At 33.3% G+C, this 19,993-nt stretch overlaps 2 protein-coding genes across 2 annotated transcripts; one reads left to right on the forward strand and one right to left on the reverse strand.

Moving 5' to 3' along the window:
• Positions 1-611: 611 nt before the first annotated feature.
• On the forward strand, positions 612-17,773 carry LOC125056557 (WD repeat-containing protein 35). The gene is made up of 22 exons (XM_047659711.1): positions 612-763; positions 852-963; positions 1,192-1,331; positions 1,430-1,532; positions 1,784-1,944; positions 2,425-2,572; positions 4,608-4,738; positions 5,114-5,317; positions 5,820-5,934; positions 6,491-6,604; positions 6,925-7,147; positions 8,312-8,537; positions 9,081-9,250; positions 10,778-10,993; positions 12,132-12,275; positions 12,651-12,768; positions 13,923-14,051; positions 14,703-14,796; positions 15,337-15,512; positions 16,982-17,068; positions 17,220-17,329; positions 17,577-17,773. The coding sequence occupies exons 1-22, from the start codon at positions 740-742 to the stop codon at positions 17,746-17,748; spliced, it is 3,117 nt and encodes a 1,038-aa protein (XP_047515667.1). The 5' UTR covers positions 612-739; the 3' UTR covers positions 17,749-17,773.
• On the reverse strand, positions 17,770-19,436 carry LOC125056563 (thioredoxin reductase-like selenoprotein T homolog CG3887). Its single transcript, XM_047659719.1, has 3 exons — positions 19,109-19,436; positions 18,913-19,042; positions 17,770-18,480 (listed from the first exon to the last, which is right to left on the reverse strand). Exons 1-3 carry the CDS (start codon positions 19,258-19,260, stop codon positions 18,160-18,162), a joined length of 603 nt encoding a protein of 200 aa, XP_047515675.1. The 5' UTR covers positions 19,261-19,436; the 3' UTR covers positions 17,770-18,159.
• Positions 19,437-19,993: the final 557 nt, after the last annotated feature.

Here is a 19,993-nt window from a genome sequence, read left to right on the forward strand (position 1 = left end):
AAAAAAATAAACTTATTCAATCTCTTCCGTCAAAGAGGAACAAAAATACGCAATATTTTCTCGTTGAACAATATGGTGTTCACTCTAAGTGAACGGACCTATTGTCCGTAAACATCGCATATTATTTTTATCACTTAAAATTCGTTAGGTATTAAAATGTTATCGAAGACTTCCAAATCTGCGTCACCATACAAATCGTGAATTTTTTGGCTGTGCATTCTGATGCGTTTTTGTGTTTGTACATTAACGCTTTGTTCATCTGCTGTAGTTGCCTTGTGACAGCATAAGTTCCTAATAGAAAAATAAGCCAATAGATGGCACTGACACTAAAAACTGTAATTGTTATTGGGCTATCTGTGTAATCATCAAATTTTTTATCAGACTGGAAATTATCGTAAAATCTGCGTACGATAGTCATGTACCATCGTACATCGTACGTAGTTATGAAATTATCGCAAATGTACGATAATTATCGTACGGTTGTGAACCCTGCACAGATTAGATTTGCTTAGGGGTACAGAGTACAAGTCCTTCGTCAACATTCTGAATCAAATGATTTTCTAGCTAGTCTGTGTCTGTTATTCGGTATCCTAGGAAACGGACTGATGCACTAAAATTCAAAATACTTTATACTAGTGTTTTAATATTTCAAACGAGTACCTATTTTATAAAAAGAGATTAAGAAATTTTTATATTAAGAGGAATGCGAATTACCAATTTGTTGACTTAATAAAACAAAATGTTTATTTATATGAGTAAAAAGGTGAAAATATGTGCATGAATTGATTATTTTAAATCAGGTAAATTTTTTTTCTTTGATCGAACTTATTAATAAAATACATATGTTACAGATTGCGATTCCAAAACAATCAAACGTAACATGTTTGTCTTGGAATCACTCTTCCGGATACATTGCTGTGGGTGGCGAAGATGGAATGCTAAAAGTATTGAAACTAGAATCAGGTAAATAATTTTTGCTCAAGACAATTTTTACTAATGCATTTCATAGCTTTTAAATTAAAATATAAAGTTGAAATGTTGAGCTAGAAGTTTACTAATTAAGAAAGCAAAATAATTGGTTTTGAAAGGCACTGAAGACTTAACTAATAAGTCTAGGGAGTCCCTAGAAGAATGTAATATATGTTTAAATAAATAGGAAAATTCTTAACTTGTATAATTTTACTTTTTCAGGAGGTGGTGGCAATTTATCAATGAATTTAAGTTTAGAAGGGCACACAGGACAAGTTTGTGTCGCTGTTTGGAATGAAATCTTTCAAAAACTTACTACAAGTGATGAACATGGTGTTATTATTGTTTGGATGTTGTATAAGGTAAAAATAATTTTAGGCTTATTTTAATGAGGATAAGATTTAAAAATGTTCCTGTAGCCATTTGGTTTTAGATACAATAAGAGTGTGATTTTTTTAAGGGTTCTTGGTATGAAGAAATGATAAACAACAGAAATAAGTCTACTGTGAGTGGAATGGCTTGGGGATCTGATGGACAAAAAATATGTATAGCCTATGAAGATGGTATTAATATTTTGTATTAATTATTATAAGATCAATAAAATGCTTTAAAATTAATGCTTCAAAATAGATGTTCGCTGATAACATTTTAGTTCCCATTTTTAATACATGCAATTAAAATCTATTTAGGATACAAAGAATAAGAATTAAAAATAAATTTTGATATATGTATAAATGACGGAGAATTAATTTGGTAATTATGTATAAACAAAAGAAAAATACTTTGCATTAAAAATTGTAAATACACATTTCAGGAGCAGTCATTGTAGGCTCAGTGGATGGTTCTAGGGTTTGGGGTAAAGACATCAAGGGTCCTGGTTTAAAGTGTGTACAGTGGTCACCTGATAACTCCACATTACTTTTTGCATTGTCAAATGGTGAATTACATCTTTATGATGATCAAGGAAATTTTATTGTAAGTAATAAGTATTAGTATTATATTATTATAATAAAAAAATATAATTAGATATTTTAGTTCATGACTTCAACTCAGCTAAATATATTATAGACTTATTTCTGCTTCTATGTTGTTTCCAATAAGTGGAAATATCAGGCAGTAATGTAAGGTCAATAATTTTAAACATTTCTCATACTAAGATATAAAAGCTGGTAAAAGTTTTTGGGTATGTCTGAGAATCGGACAACATCTATTTTTCATCCCCCTAAATGTTAAGGGTAGGCATTAAAAAATACATACAACCCCTAACTTTCACCCCTCTACGATCAACCCCTATTTTTTATTATAAATGATATACAAGGCAAAACGACGTTTGCCAGGTCAGCTAGTGTTATATAATATTATTCCACCACAAAAAATCATTTCGAAAATCAGTTCCTGAGAGCATTAAATCAAGCTTTAAAAGATTTTTTAAGGGTATTATATTATGGTTTTCAGATGCCCATTGCCAATAATAATGTATCTAGTGGAATGGAGATAGTGTCAATGGATTGGTTTTCTGGAAAGGCTCCGATCTCGCGCCCTGTTCTAGCAATATGCTTTAAAAGCGGTCTGATGCTATTGATGAAGACATGTATGGAAGAAGGTATGTTTTATAAACTCTTAAAAAAATCTTTAGAACACAATTTCGTTGTAGTCTAAGAGCTTTTCTTAATGTCACTTAATAAGTAAGTTTAATTGCAAATTCCTAAGAACAAGCCAAAACAATTTGTCGCGTTTTATCAGTTACAAATAAACTAAAACTCAAAATAACTTTATTCATATAGGTAACCAAGTATACTTATGACCGTCAACAGAAAAGATATTAAATTGACTCTAAATTCATATTTACTACCAGTTGGCAAGTCAAGGGCGTAGAGTGGGCATGAAGAACTGGCAAGAAGCTCTCCACAACTTTTTTTAATCGCCAAGTTTTCAGTCATACAAATTGTTGTTAGGCAGAAAAGCCATAAATATTTGAACTAGAGAAAATCGATCCCAAGGATTAGGATAATTTAAATAATCGTCAAAAGTATAGAAAGCTTAGTTGATCAATTTACGTTTTACGAGAGTTTTGAATTTATTCAGTGATAATTCTGTAATTTCGCTTGAGAGTTTGATGTAAATACGAATACAATTTCCATATAAGGAGTGGTTTATGGAGCCTGGATGGTCGTACGCTTAGAGTAGTTCTGTTTCGAGTATTATAATGGTGAAAGTCATTTGTTTTAAATCGTTTATATTTTGTACTTACATAAAAGCTTTTTTTTTATCTATTTATTATATACATGATCTTACGGCCTGGCCACGGGGATCGGCGGTGCGAACTGCGATGCGGGAGGCGAGGCGACCATTCGCGCGGGGCCGTTTGCAGGCCACGGACCAGTCACGTTTGCCGCCGCGACCAGTAAGGAAGTTCGACAGCGAAATGTCTTTATCGAAATCATCTCGATATTGCTTGGAAAGTAATAGCTTTTGGTGCAAGACCTAATATTTGGAGAAATTGTGGAGAATTCCACAAGAAGTATGAGAAATTCAGAATATATCCAGAATTATTTTTTTAATATACCAGAATGAGTATTGAAACCTTCAATTATATTCTTATGAATATTCAACCAGAATTGGAGAAAAAAGTTAATGCAAATAGAATTTTAAGTGCCGCTGAAAAATTGTTTTTGAGATTAAGGTATATTAAATTAATGCTGTGGATGGCCAGACTTCCAAATAGCTGGTCTAGCCAGTATTTCAGTAACAAAAAACTCTGTATTCATTTTTCGCCGCGACCGCGACTAAACTTATTTATTCCCTTCTCTATTCGCCGCGACTGCCGCTCGACTCCGTGGCTTGCACCGTACTGATTCATGCATTTGTTTCGCTCGCCCGTCGCGACGTCAGTCGCCCGCGCGATTCGCTCGGTACATTTCGCCGGTCGCATCGCTGGTCGCCGTTGCGCGTGGCTTGATTAGTACATTGCTATGAGTTTATTTCAGTCGCTAGACGCATCGCGGTTCGCACCGCGCGAATATTCGCGTCGGCGAATGTCCCGTGGCCAGGCTGTTAAATAGAAAGAAGTTGGTGTGGTGGAAACACAAACTGGACACAGTTTTTCTGTCCACCAGGTCGTCGAAAATATTTAAATAATTAACTTATTACATACTTAGGCCAGTGACATACTATACACAATATAAGCTTCAAGAGTATATTGACCAGATTACAGATAGTGTCATAATATTCAATTCCTTAAACTTACCTATAACAATGGCCTACGTTTTCAACAATGGCATTACGTTTCTTAAGGTGAGATTCAGAATCGAAACTTCGTTAAATCTGACTCCTGTAGGTATGTCAAAACATCTCATTTCTGAATCTCATGCTAAAATCTGGGATCTTTCACGTAAACTTTTACTATGTAATCGATATAATTGGAGGTAGCTCTGAATTTTATTGAGAACAACGTACATACATTTAATTGAATACTTTGGAAGGACTTGTTGTTTTCTCGTTTTAGCTTAGGTTGATCCCGCTTTGTCATAAACTAAATTAAATCTACGTTTAACTTTTCAAATAAATAAAAGTGATATCATTATTTTCCTAATTTAATTACGTCAATTCGTATTAAGTATTCGAAATAAATTTCACAGAGAGTGTGATGGTCGAAACTAATATGAAAATATTGCAATGTTGCTGGAATCACAATGGTACTGTGCTAGCGGTAGCTGGCCTAACGCAGGAACAGGCGAACGTTGTTCAGTTCTTCAATGGGTATGGTGAAGTAAGTTTATACTCTAATTTTATTAAGACACGTTAATTTTGAAATGTTACAGATACATATATCTATGTCCCCGTAAAATTGTAAACACCGTTAGATTGTTATCTATCTCGCGAGATTATAGACTGTCGAATTGTGAACCTCAGCGTACTGCTTACAATTTAACGTATTATTATTCGGTAGATTGTAATCTATCGAAGTGAAACCGTCAAATTGTGAAACGGATTGTATTAATTTAGTAACCCACAACTCCCTAGAGGCTTCTAGTGTGGGTACTAGCGTTAAATCTATTTGTCACAATCATATTTCTGTCGTGATTAAAGTTTTGTTATTATTATTAATATTCACTGCTCTATTTTTTTTTCATTAATTTTACAGCACGTAAGAACTTTAAGAGTTCCCGGAGGCTCTATGCGTTCTCTATCTTGGGAACAGCATTCCCTCAGACTGGCGATAGCAGTCGACTCATTCATATATTTCGCCAATGTCAAACCAGATCACAAATACGCCTTCTATGGAAGCACTCTAGCTTTTGTATCGGGGACTGAAACTGTTACATTCTGGGACACTATTACTCATCAGGTCAGTATAATCTTTTATTTATTTTTGTCTTTGAAGATAGGCTGTTTTCCTATTTATGTGTCCCAATCTTTATAAATTACTAACAGACCGGCGAAGCGTTGCTGTGGCCTAAGGTTTTAGTTATATTACATAGTAGTAACCTATTCAAGGGAAACGGTAGGAGATCACCAGTCATGGGGACCACCATGCTTTTTTGGTGGTAATGCCATTAAATTGTAGCTTATGTGAAACGGTGGTACTTTCAACACAGCGCCATCTGTTAGAATTGTGACTATTAAATAATAAACAAATATTTTGCAATAAAATAATATTGCGGGTATAAATTGAGATTTAAGCTATCCTATCTTTTAAGTTGGATCAAACTAAAAAAACTAAAAAACTTTGATTGATATCGGTTCGGTAGTTTAGGAGTTCATAGCGAACAAACAACGTGACACGTAATTTATATATATTAAGATGTTAAATATCTTGTATGTGAGTCTTGAACGAAACATTGTTTCAGTCATGGATCAATCATATCCCCAACGTGATTGACATGTGCGGTGTACACGAGTATTGTATTATATCAACGATCGACTCGTTAATAATATTAAACCAACAAGGCATTCAATGCGATGGTAAGATCTTTACATACATCGATATAAAATATTTTAGGATCAGATTTTTGCTATTGCGTGGTTGTGTTAGTGTAAGATTCAGAAAAAAGGCAAAGGGCCGAGTGTGTGCGTCAAAAACATTTTGGATTTTTACATACGGGAATGATAATTCTCCAATTTTCGTTTCTGAATCTGAGAGTTTTTTTTTAAAGACAATTCACACCAATTGACCTAGTCCCATGCTAAGATGGTGAAGCTTGTGTTATGGATACTAGGCAACGGATATACATACATATTATAGATAGATAGATATATAAATACATATTTAAACACCCAAGACCTAAGCACAACACCAAATGCTCATCACATCGATGTTCGTCTCAGCCGGGGATCGAACCCGGGACCCATGGATTTGCAGTCAGGGGTACTAACCACCTAGACCAATGAGTCGTCAACATTATACTATTCCTGTTTTCTTAAGCGTACGAGAAGTTGTTATTGAGATAGAAAAATCATTTTTTTACACAGCCGCAGCTAACACATCTTTTATCTATGCCTTTAAAACCCTTTTTTACAGCGAAAACAGTCGCAATTCCAATGTCATATGTATCAATCAATAGCAAAGCTATCGCAGTTGCGTCATCCAAGGATACATTTCTTATTTGGAAATTTTCTACGCCGACTAGACCTCGTAAGTAATGTACAAATTTTACGTAATTTTTTTTATCTTCGCGGTAAAAAAATAGTTATTTATTATAAATAATATAGATTTTTATTACTAAAAACAAATGAAATGTGTACTGCAGCTGTCTTCTAATCACACATTATATTAGCAAAACATGTAAAAAAGTTAATAACCTCCATAATAACCTGAAATACAATTTACTTAAAATTATTACACTCCCATTGTTATGGTTTTTTTCATTCACTATAATCTGGCCGTAAGCTACTAAACAGACATAAAATACTTACTTTTTTACTTGATTTAAAGAAGTATCTTATAAATTCTAGGAATAACAGAACAATTGTACCACGCAGATGGTTCTTTAGTGGTACAAGGAGAATCAGGTTTCCATGACGACACAATATGTTGTATCACGTGCTCTGATACACATTTGCTTGTTGGACGAGATTCGGGGACAGTGTTACTCTTCTCTCTTGTTAACTTTAAGAAAATCACACAAATTAATATGAATACTAAGCCGTATAAGTTGGGGTTGAATTGCAATTCTAGGTGAGTACAGAAAAAAACCCTTCTTGGAAAAAGTTGTGCGCCTTGGTGTTCCATATTGCTTGCTTATAGACATACTACAATATAGAAGTGTCTCCCAACTTTTTATGTGCCAAGGTTTACTTTAGCCGTTCTAAATTCTTATGCCGCAATACATAATTTGTAATATTAAAAAAAAAACAATTGAATTAAGAAATAGGTTGTAATAATGATAGGTTTTACAAATAAATTATTAGAAATTGTTAACGAAACACAGTAAGTGTTCAAAACATATAATGAAAAACTAAAATTCAAATTCCAAATAATTTTTATAAATTTTCGAATAGCACCCCCTTAACACTCAAATTGCCCCCTTATGGAGCGCGGACGTGATATAGAGAGTAATGACTTAGTTACTTCAGCGAGTCTTATGCCTGAGGTCGTAGGTTCGAACCCTGGCTATGCACCAATGGACTTTGTAAGCATTTAATGGTGAGGGAATTTATCGTGAGGCAACCGCATGTCTTAAGCTACGGTTTCCTAGAAAAGCGGTGCCGGTAACTAACGGCCGTCTTTACGGTGGCCAAGCTGTGGTTTCCTAGAAAGTAGTGCGACCGTATTTTTGAAGAGTTATTCCAATTTCGTTCCACAAATATTGCTTCATTTGAGCTTGTCTGTACTCCTTGGATTTGATATTGTACAAAGCTTCATGATTTTTAACAAAATCAATTAATTGTTCATCATTTTCGCTCGTCCAAGTCATTGTATTAATTAAATATGCGCACCGCTACACGCGAAACGTTGAACTACTGTTTATCACCGCTATGACGGCCGTCATGCAAATGACAGCACCACTATTTGACGTTACGCTGACACTCAACGTTCTCTGGAAAACCTACTCCGATGTTATTTATAGACAACGTATGGGTGACGTCACCCAACGTTTCATTACGGCCGTTAGATAACGGCACCGCTTTTCTAGGAAACCGTAGCTTTAGACTAAAAAAAAAAAACAAAAGATCACGATAGAGGAAAGTTAAGGTTTGCCACTGGTGATTTTTATAGACATACAATATCTCTTACGATATTCATAAGTAAAACTAATTTGGTTGGTTATTTATATTGAAACTTTAAAAAAGAATTGTACAGTCTTCATTATATCCGCATTAATAACCTTTAACATTTCAGTAAATTTTTCGTAATAGATCAACCGGGGAACCTCTATATCTTAGAGACAGAAATGGCCAATAATATTAGTATGGGACAGTCTGTGCGGAAGGACGCCTGGGGGGCACTTTGGGCTGCTGATAACCCTCGATTACTTGCGGTGGCAGAGAAGGCCAGATTGTATGTAATGAGAGATCTCGATCCAGAAGAACCTTTAACTATGAATGGATACTTGTGTGCTTTTAAGGTATAACTGCGGAAGCTCTAGCTAGTTTACTGAATCAAGCTCCGTAGCTTTGTTTATATGTACAGTGAGTTCTTCTATCCCACAATTATTTTCTCACGTTTATAAGTCTAATTAATTGCAACGTAATCTAAAGTGCACTATTTGACAGAAATGAATAGATAAATCGTTTATTTGGAAGAAAATGGTACATTCAGATTTATTAATAAAATAACCGCACATTCAGACTTATAAAAATAAACATGCAAATGTCACTAATTATAGTTAGTGTTATAAAAAAAGTAAACTTAAACTTAATGTAATAAATTAATAAAATAGTGGGAAAACGCAAAGTCGATCTCAAATAGAATTTTTCTCGCTCCGCCTTGCTCTTTAAACCCCACACAAAAATGTAATCAAAATATTCATACACCAATTAGAAAGATTTATAGCTTTAAAATCCCGACTTTACTGCTATGAATTAAGGTGAAATGTAAAATATTACATACATAAACTTGTGTTGTCCATCCGTGATATATTTGTAAGTTGATAAATTCCTGTCCTCAGGACCTAGAAATTACAACTGCGCTTTTGGATAGTTTGACCGACAAATGTACTCCTCAACATATAGTGAGAGTGGAAGTGAAGTCATTGAGAGATACGCGACAGTTGATCGAGAAAGTTGGGTTGAAGGAAGCCGAAAATTTCATTAAGGATAACCCTCATCCTAAATTATGGTAAGAATTTCTGTCTGTATTTGTATATTTTTTGTGTTTTATTTTTTATTTTTTTCTAGATAATTCCGCGACTATGTAGTCGTCGGAGGTATTAAATAGCTTATGTAAATGGTATTGGTAACCCGGATGATTAAACACTACTACCTATTTCTTTTAAAAACTTTTTGTATGACCTCAGTGAAGCCACAGTTCCGTCAACGTGTCCGCTCAGTTCAGTATCAGTGATACAATATTCCGTCAGTCATTCAATTCAGCACTCAGTTTACGCAGCTTCAGTGAAAACATGTCTGTCGTCAAGTAGCTCTGATCAATACTACGGAGCTAGCAATGATAGCTGTTGCTTTAGACGAAGAAGAAGAGCAGCATCAAGGAAAAAAAAGATAATGGGTGCATGAAGCATGGCAATTAAGAGAGACGGAAGGAGAATTCATCACGTTATACAAAGAATTAGTTAAAGATGAAAGAAAATATTTTGAATATTACATTATTATATGTGGGTGTTTATATTCATCTCATTCTTCTACGTCACATAAGTAGATATCAGTGGTCGCCTAGTGTGACTCAAGACTGAGTTTGTGCATTCAAATTCGACCAAAATTCCGGTTCAGTTGACATACAACCCAACTTGTGACTGTATGTTAAAAGTATTGAAATATAAATTGTTTTTTTACAAGATCCAATACTTTTGAAAGTCATCATCAATGGTTATGCCATCCATAAAGTACGTCACACGAATTTTAGGACTTTTGAACCCCTCCCCCCGTCCTTGTCACAGGTTGTCACATTTTTATAACCCCCCTCCTGATGTGACGTCACACATTTACACGTCACACGTCACATTTAAATTTATGTATGTATTTAAAAATAATCGAGAGAAAACAGCTATTTTCATTTAATTTATTAAATATAGATCAAGTTCGTGAATTTTTAAAATTTTTAATTCACATCCAAACTTTGCGTTTTAGTATTTAAAATTTTAACATGTGACGTCACAAAAGTATTGACCCCCCCATGCCCCTTGTCACACGATGTCACACTTCGGTGATACCCTCCCTCCCCATTAACGTGTGACGTACTTTATGGATGGCCCCTTATACAGCCCCTTGATTATTGAAAGATCCTCGGTCGATTTGGTAAAAGTACTTCATTGGGCAGCTGGTTCCATAAAGAAATTATGCATAAAATATATACAATCCGGGACCAAGGTCTATTAACTGTTTAGAGCCATTGCCAAATCTTTGTTTTTATTATTAATTACTTAAGATGTCATGTGGAACATGGTGTAATGGTTGCAGCTCCTCACAAAATTTGTGTAAAACAAAAAACTTGGCGATTAAATAGAGCGGCAGAGATTTGCCAGTTCCTGTTGTCCGTTCTTCGCTCTTGATTTGAGAACTGGCAGTAAATGTCAATTATAATCATTTATTATGTATATTTTTTTATTGATGTTCATAAGTGTACATTGTGTTACCTAAATAAATAAATGGTTTTCACTTTTTGACTTTTATTATTTGTGTAATTTTTCAGGCTTTTATTGGCAGAAGCAGCCCTCAAAAATTTCGAAACAGAATCTGCTTTGGAAACAGCAGAGGCAGCATTTGTAAGGAGAAACGATTACGCCGGGATTCGATTTGTCTCACGACTTAATGCACTGCACTCGAATGCACTCAAAAAGGCTGAAATTTTCGCATACTTCAAAGATTTTGACGCCGCTGAAAAAATATATCATAATGAAGACAGACGGTCGGTAATTATTTATTTTGTTGACAGTTGTACAGTAGAATTATATATAAAAATATGGAATCTATTACTACAATGTGTAGAGCTGAACTCACTTCATAAACGTATATTTTATAAGTGATAATGGAAAACATAAACAGTTATTTTATTTATTGATTTGTACGTTCTGAAACAATGTGTATGCCTAAAAAAATACAAGAAAATATGACATCACAAATTTAACACACATACACATCAACTACATTAGAACATAGCGATCTATCAAGGGAAAAAATTACAACAAACAACCATACAAAAAAAATGTATGCGTGTACTAGTGTACACACGTAAGAAGTGAAACTTCTTTATGACCTTATTTTACGAAAAACTATCTACTATATGCAACTTTACAGAAATTGGTTAAATAAAGTTAACTTAGATAAAGTTAAAAAAAAGGCTTTTATTATTATAGACATAGATACAATAGAATAAATAAATAGAATACAAATAATACAATTATTTCATTCTACCTTATTACTACTAAGATTATTACAGAATTTCATTAATTGTAATATAATTATTACTATCATTGTTATCGTTATTATATATTTTTGTTTTTAATATAAATTTAATAAATTTTATGAACGCACTACACGGTTTTCGACATAAATAATAATGATTTAAAGCATAATTTCTATTTATAACTAAACATAATACTGCAATATTAATTAAATATAACGCGAAAAAAAATATCCAATATAAATAACAGTAGGTACGTTGCGGTAAACCTGAAGTTAGTTTTCAGAGGTAGGCAAACTTCACAAACAACAAATCTTGCAACTAATCAATAAACTGTATCCGAAATCGCAGGACAAGAAAAAGATGGCGCGTAACGGAAAAATGTGACGACGTCACGTGACGTAAATTTTATGATAAAGAAGTTTCACTTCAAAAATTAAAAATAAATTAAATTACACAAATAAAATTTGATATTTATTGAGTAAATAATATATTATTATTTGTCTGGTTCAAGGGCAAGGGGAGGGGGAAGCATATGCTGCCCCTAGACAATGGGAAAAACTTGAAGCCCCCGTCGAATTTTTCACTTGCTTTAGACAAATCATACTTTTTCCACTTTTACATTACTGTTTTCTTTTTATAGCGATTTGGCGATCGCTTTAAGGAAGCGATTGGGACATTGGTTTAGAGTGGTGGAGTTGTTAAAGATGTCTGTCACGACAACCGAGTCACAGGTGAAGCAAGCCTACAATAATATAGGGGACTACTACATTGATAGGCAGAATTGGTATGTTTGTTTCAATCACTACTTTTGTATAGAAAAAAAACAACTGCGTATAAGAATATTCAAACGCTAAGGAATTTCAGCATTAAAAGTACAATCGCGGATTGGCTTCAAGCATTTCATGATGTGGAAAATCTATTCTAATCTACTAAATTATATTTATTTATTAAAGTACACCACATCATATATAATCCACCCCTACTCATAAGACTGAATTCTATCACTCCTCCTTTACTGTGCATAGTATCCTGCTTTATCCTTACCTCTTGATATCAGACGACGTTTTTGTATAAGGTAACGAAGTGTAAACAAATAAAATAAATAAATGCATTTTGTCAAGTGTCAATAATTTCTATAAATTGGAGGCTGCATTTTCAGGGCAGGTGCAATAGAATACTATACAATGTCGAACAATACAGAGGGGTTGAAAAAATGTTACATGGCGTTAGAGGACAGCGCGGCGCTCGCTAAACTCACTTCGCCTAGAAACCTTAAGGTAATTCTTTCCTCTGTTTTTCTTCTTTTCTTGTTCTTAGTAGTTAAATGAACTAAGTCGTTTTAATAAGCCTTCTTTAAATGTGATTTATTCGAATAAATCAGCAATCATTATCGTCTTTACAACGGTGTACGATAATACTGTACGGCTATAATGTATTAATTAAATTAATAGGGCGCCTGGGTATAAATACGCTTAGTTTACTAAAAACGTATGGGTAATTTAATTATTAGTCAGAACTTTTAGTTTTTACTGTTAGTTTTATTTCTACGTATAATGTTATCTATTGTAATGAAAGTATCGCTTCGATGGACGGAAAAATTTTAAGCAATTTATGTTCCTTTGTCACAAATTTTTGAAAAAATTTAAAATAAATAATTAGGAATTTAGATAACTTCGGTGTATCAGATAGAATTCTCTAGAATTGAGGGTATGACTTAACGCGAACAATTGCCAGTCCATTGTGCGCTGGTTGGCACCTTGTGTCGCCTCGCCTCGCCTCGCCACCTCTCGCTTTTTGTTGGTGTTTCAACTACGCTCTCGCGACTGAAAGGACGCGCTTCTTTTCATATCATGATGAAGTGGTAATGATTTGTGTATGGCTTAAATATAGAAAGAAAAAGCTTTAATTAAATCTTAATAATATATATAAATTACGTGAAACGTTGTTTGTCCGCTATGGACTCCTAAACTACCGAACCGATATCAATCAAATTTGCACACCGTGTGCAGTTTGATCTAACTTAAAAGATAGGATCTCACATCAGGAGCTTACATCTCAATTTATACCCGCAATATTATTTTATTGCAAAATATTTGTTTATTATTTAATAGTCACAATTCTAACAGATGACGCTGTGTTGAAAGTACCAACGTTTCTCATAAGCTACAATTTAATGGCATTCCCACCAATAAAGCATGGTGGTCCACATGACTGGTGTTCTCCTTGATTAGTTTACTACTATGTAATATAACAAAAACCTTAGACACAGCAACGCTTGGCCGGTCTGCTTGTTTACATATAAATTTATACTTAATACTATACATATAATAATTTCAATTGCCAAGTTTAACGTTATAACGTGAATGATACGTTATTTACAAAATGAAAGTCCAATTACAGTCAAAACTCCACTATCGTTGAAAATTTACAGGTAGACGTTACAGGAAAACAAATAACCTCGGATGAGAAAGTTGAAATAAATCAAAAGCCATCAATTACACGGATAACACAGTTGAAGGAAAGTGGTAAAATGTTGCAGGGGGCAACTATGGCCTATCAGGTAATTATAAATACTTTTATAGTTTTTATAAAAAAAAACGTATTTGTTTATTGTAACACGAATTGTAAGGTTGTATTTTTGAACCTACTTGTTGCGGACAAAAGGCTCATTACTGTAGCAAGGAGCAAGTCGAAGCTGGCCCTGGCTGCCAGCTGTTGTTCCACGAATGGTCCGCGGGTGAGCTGTTGCGGACAAAAGCTAATTTCCAAGCTTTTTGTCTACTTAGAAGATAGGTTATCAGTTCAACCTCTCAGATGTATATGATATTGTTGGAATTGGATAAAATTTAGACATGCTGTGTAAAATTTCGTAAGTGTCAAAAAGTTTATCAAAAACTAAGACATATTGATTTTAATCAGGTATATTTTTACTTAGTCATCAAAATCAGTTCAGTAATATGGGCGTGTATCTTTATCCCCGGATACCTCTAGAAATTCAGAGAAACTGTATACCTACGTGAATAATGTTGATAGGTATTTTACGTCAGTTTAATCTTTCTTTAATTTCCCGTCGGAGACCTATAAGTACCCTGAAATTGATAATTTTATGGTTTGAACACTTATGACACGAAACGAGACTGTTGTGGACACTTGCTTGGGCTTCGGTCACGTGATCATGGCATTTATACAATTTTATTTTTATTATGTTTAGTTGGCGAACCTCGAGGCTTCTAAAAATAGTTCACCGTGGAGAATAAAAAAGTTATATGTTCTAGCCGGACACATGTATAGCCAGGCATCTGTTGGTGAGTTATGGTTTATATTAAAAATAATACTTAAAAACACGTTGGACGCGCTTCAATTTAATTGAAATGTGTCGCGAGAACATAACATTAAACTTTAGTAGTAAAAACACAACTAAAAATTCAACAATATACAGGCAACGCCCTCGCGAATCCTATGATATTGAGTGTCCATGGTATCTAATGTTAAGTACATTAGGTGATCCTCCTGCGCATTTGCTCCGTTCTACAAAAAAATGACTGGAGATATACATATTTCCAAGTACGCGTGATAATTTTCGTGATTGTATCTATCCACAAAATTCAGCAACTAAGACATATCGAGATGATCATTGATTTAGATCTAAATTCCAACTTAGTCTAAGTCTCATCAAAATCGGTTCAGTAATTTTGACTAAATATTGGTATCCACACATTCTGAAGGAGATATATAATATTACCAATATTACCAAAACCCAGGTAATTAAAGTTTACAAGTATTTGAAGTCGACTTAGTTATTCTTAATTACTTATTCACTAATAGAAAAATAATTGAATTAATAGAGGGTTCCAAAAGCCGCGATGCGATACGTTCGTACAGAGCTGCGCAGGCGCAGCAATGGGCTTGTTTAGCAATATCCCGCGCACGCGCAGTTCCATTCCGATCTGATATAGCTCTACGCGCGGCTGCCCGACTTGCCGCTGTATTGGACGACTTACACGAAGCTCAGCATTTACAGGTACAAGCAATATAATGCTTAATATGGAAAATTAAAAAAAAATTGTGAATGTGTATAACGTGTGTATAACGTGTTGCAAATAAGAATTATATATAGTCGGTGCTTTTTCCTCATACCTTCTCTTAGAATAGTGACAACCGTGATCGATCCTGACTTTTTTTTAAATTTTGATGTAGTTGTCCTAATAAACATATAGCGGATATCGCACCTTGGGTAATTGGTATCACATAAAACTCAATGATGTGAGGGTTGCGTCGTCTAGCGACATATTTTCCTTTCTATACGTAACTAACACATGCTTATATGAAACATGAGGCGCGTGTTTAGGACCCAAAAATGTGCGTCATAAATAACAAATACAAAAATCTGAAACTAAGTCTGGAAGGACTCCCGTATGAAAATCAAATACATTTTTGAAGTACGGGAGTCACGGATAGCGCGTAGGTGGCGACACTAGAAAACAATCTTTAGCCAAATCTCTAATTGTAGATAGAAATCAATATACAAGTCGTAACCTGTCGTGTCGCAGATAATTAAGAAAATTGTGGAGGAATTCTTTATATAATAATTTGCAAATCGTAGCAATTACAGAGTTCATTGGAGTATGTCCAGCAGCAACTCGAGCGTTAAAGTCTCCTTCGGTTAAAACATAATTTTGATCAATAAAAATAAGAGCCGATTATGTTCTCTACGAAACTCGTTAGAGAATATGAAACACATTCAAAACGGGATTTTTATTTTGTTCTATTGGCTGACTGGACTTTCAAATGTTATAAGTTTTAATAAACCTATATTACAATATATATAATAAGATAAATCAATGACCCTACAATATTTTTTGGTCTGGCCCTCAGATATCTGTTACATGATCATTTATCAATCTAATAATATTTATTAGATTGACAAATGTATTGTACAAGTCGGTGATCAGCCTCCTGTATCTGACGCATAATTCGAGTGAATGTTAAATGCGCACATAGAAAGTCCATTCATGCACAGCCGGGGATCGAACCTACGACCTCAGGTATGAGAGTCGCACGCTGAAGCCACTAGGCCAACGCTGCGCTAGATACCTACACTCATCATAATTATTTGTGTCTCGAAACTCCTTAATATTGTAATGTCTATTTGTCTACCGTTGTTTGTCATGCTTGTATATAATTATTATTTCTCTGTGAAAATGTTCTAGGATATATCAAATACTTAACTTGATATTGTATTTCTTAATTATTTAAAACATACTATAAATAGGTATAGGTTTTCATGATTTTGATCTCAAGTATATTACTGTTTCTTCATATGCGCTCAAATAAACGTGAAGAATTTGAATTTTCGCAAGTTTGAAAAGTTGTTCGGTGGGTGATCTGGAACAAACCTACGGAATGTTCCAAAATTACATTTTTATTCTTCTTCTTGATACTGGGTTTTTTCTTCAATTTTTTAACACTATTTATTTTTGTATGTTTTAGGCATGGTGTACTATCGCGGCGATAGCTTTGCAAGCTAGAGCGTTTGAATTGTGTTCAAAGGCATTTATCAAACTGGAAGCTATTGAAGTAAGTATATTTGATACTTTTAATGTTTGTATTATTATGTTGGTAAAAATAATAATCTATATGTTATTATTTATTAGATTTTACGCGATTACACTACATTTAAGTAATATGGTCTTACCAAGTAATGTAATAAATTGTTTATATTTTGCAGCCTAAAACATTTGAAAACCTAGCCATAGAAATATTCACAAAATGCAAACCAAAAGACGCAAAAGGCAATAAAATAGATTGTCCCAATTGCCATTTTTCTATGCTAGATTGGTAAGTTCTATAAATTCCCACCATATTTAAAAAAATTATCAAAATATTATAATTATCTATTTTTAATATCAATTTCATCATTTTCAAGATTTATTTCTTTTCCATCTATATTTAGATATTGTAAACATTGCAAGGTTATTGTAACCTTGTATGTCTTTCATTATAATATGAAATACTGAAATGAGACTAAGATAATATAAAAAATCTTGTATCCACATAATTTATATAATATATTTATAAATTTTAGGATGGTTTTGTGTCCTGGATGTAACACAGAATTCCCAGGATGTGTTGTGACTGGACGGACGCTAATTGCACTCAATACAGTATGGACATGTTCAAAATGCACCTCCCAAGTACAACAACATGAACTAGTACTACGGCATTCTTGCCCAACTTGCCACTCTCCATTAACATAAGATTTAAATAAAATCAGCACATACACACAATTTTTTATTTAATCTACCACCTTTTGTCTCTTGACATTACTATTTGAATCATTTATCACCTGACTAGATAACTTCTGTATGTTCAAAGTAGGGTAAATGTTTCATTCAGTATTAAAGCAAATTTTACGTATCAAAAGATAAGATAAAGAATGTATCACTGAAATCTCACAATGCAATGCATGTCATTATATAAACTTAGGTATAGTTGCAAGAGTCAAGAGAAATTGTTTTACAATATTAAAGAAATAACTAGTATTGGTAATCTTTCATTATATTGCAACATCTTATATTACGCTTTCTTAACATAAATATAACCAAATAGTTAGTAACCAGATAGTAGACCACTAAAACAAATGGTTTGTAGGAAATATTTCATTTTTGTTACTGGCCAAAATTGTTAGAGGGCATTTCCATTTTTGAAAACTGCAATGTATTGTCTATTATTTGAAATAGTTCTGGTGGCTGTGGAATTCTTCCAGTCTCCAACTTAGACCACAATGGAATGTTATTAAGTGATATCTCAAATGCGCCAGAAGATACTAGTTGGCCTTCAATCATATTAGCCATAAAAAACATCATCATGCAAGCATAAAGCTTGTTTTCTAAACACCAACTCCACCAAGAAGGCTGTGGCTTATTAAGCCAAGCAAATATATTAACTCCACTAAGAATGCACATTATAACTATCATTTTCCCAAATCCCTGTAACAAAAATAAATGTTAAACTTCTAAACTATGTTTCAACTGGTATTTAGTATATTATTACTATTGTCGATTTAGATCTGGATTTTTATATATTATTAAAATTTATAATTACTTAGTGAATATGAAGAGATTTATTTGGATAAGGATTAATACCAACATTTAAAAATGTGTTATTGCATGTTTACATTAGCTATTGCAATGAACTTTTTGTAGTTATTGATGTCTTCTATAAAACTATAATGTATCACTTTGCTCTTTTGTCAATAGTTTTTTAACAACTTGAGTTATTATCAAAATTTTCATATGTATCTAACTCTTAAAAAATACTTTCCAGTCTATTATCGTCAGAGATAATGTAGGATATAAAAGTAGAATAATATTTCAAAACAGTCCACCAGTTTTGCAATGCAAACAATCAACAGTACTTACAATCAATCTTGAAAGATACATATTAAAACCAGGTGGATCATAATTTGCTCCAAGAACTGATATTTCAGGATATTTTTGTTGTATAATTCCAGCATAGTCTTCAAACACTTTTCTATAACCGCATGAATAACTGAAATACATAATTAGGTACAGCAAAAACGTGTATACTACTAATATAACTTAAAAAACAACTTACCAGTAATAAATGTTCATGATATGGCCCATTCCCTGTCCAATTTTAGAAATGCTTTCTACCTCGTTTTCATTAGCTAGGACAACGTTATCAGTTGACAAAACGAGACATAATAATAAACATGAAATAAAGCAACTGGTCGTAGATGTTGGCATTGTGGAAAAGCTGACGGATTTTCCTAGAGATAACTTTACAAACCCCTTAACTAAATTGGAACTTTTTCGATTTATTAAACGAATTATGATGTCACAACTCACAAGTCGCAAACTAGTAACTACGATGAAAATTGAAAATTGAAGTCTGAAAAGTGAAAATACCGAACAAAATTAATATGTCAGTAGTCACTATTTTACTAACTTGTGACAGATCACAGAAGTCAGAACTAGAGTTAGGGAATAGGGATTCGCAAAAATTATCGATACCAAGTACTATTGAAATCGACACCTAATTTGTGAGAGTTAAGTACATACCGTAATAATACCTTCTATAATAAGTATCGATACTAATTTCTACTCCCCTTTATTAAAAAATAAAGAAAAGAAATTGTTAATCGATATTTGAATTAAAATACTTTGTCTATTAAACCTAATAAATAATTCGGGGATTTTGTTCTTAATTTGAAATTTTTAGCTGAGTATGATATGTGTATACCTCACTTATTATTATTAAAACCCGCAAAAACTACTGCCAAGTGCCAACCTACGTAAAATGAAATATAACAACAATCATTTTTACTCATCAGGATGGCGTAAGAAATTAAAAGATCAACAAATTCCTTTTTTATCTAAGAGTGTTTTCTTTATTAATTCATAGCCTCGTTCCGATTTATAAAAATAATTCGAATTTTAACTTTTAAGTCTATTCTTCTAGGGATACGTTATTTTTAGT

Source organism: Pieris napi, chromosome 15 (genome assembly GCF_905475465.1).
Source record: "Pieris napi chromosome 15, ilPieNapi1.2, whole genome shotgun sequence".
Lineage (NCBI taxonomy): Eukaryota > Metazoa > Arthropoda > Insecta > Lepidoptera > Pieridae > Pieris > Pieris napi.

Bases quoted from the DNA above. Each gene is read 5' to 3' on its own strand.
- LOC125056557 (XM_047659711.1), top strand. From the start codon at position 740: ATGTTTATTTATATGAGTAAAAAG. The intron at 5,318-5,819 runs GTCAGTATAATC...ACATTGTTTCAG, and splicing joins GGGACACTATTACTCATCAG to TCATGGATCAATCATATCCC. The intron at 14,797-15,336 runs GTGAGTTATGGT...TTGAATTAATAG, and splicing joins GTATAGCCAGGCATCTGTTG to AGGGTTCCAAAAGCCGCGAT.
- LOC125056563 (XM_047659719.1), bottom strand. From the start codon at position 19,260: ATGCCAACATCTACGACCAGTTGCTTTATTTCATGTTTATTATTATGT. The intron at 19,043-19,108 runs GTAAGTTGTTTT...TATGTATTTCAG, and splicing joins ATCATGAACATTTATTACTG to TTATTCATGCGGTTATAGAA. The intron at 18,481-18,912 runs GTAAGTACTGTT...TTTTTGTTACAG, and splicing joins TGTATCTTTCAAGATTGATT to GGATTTGGGAAAATGATAGT.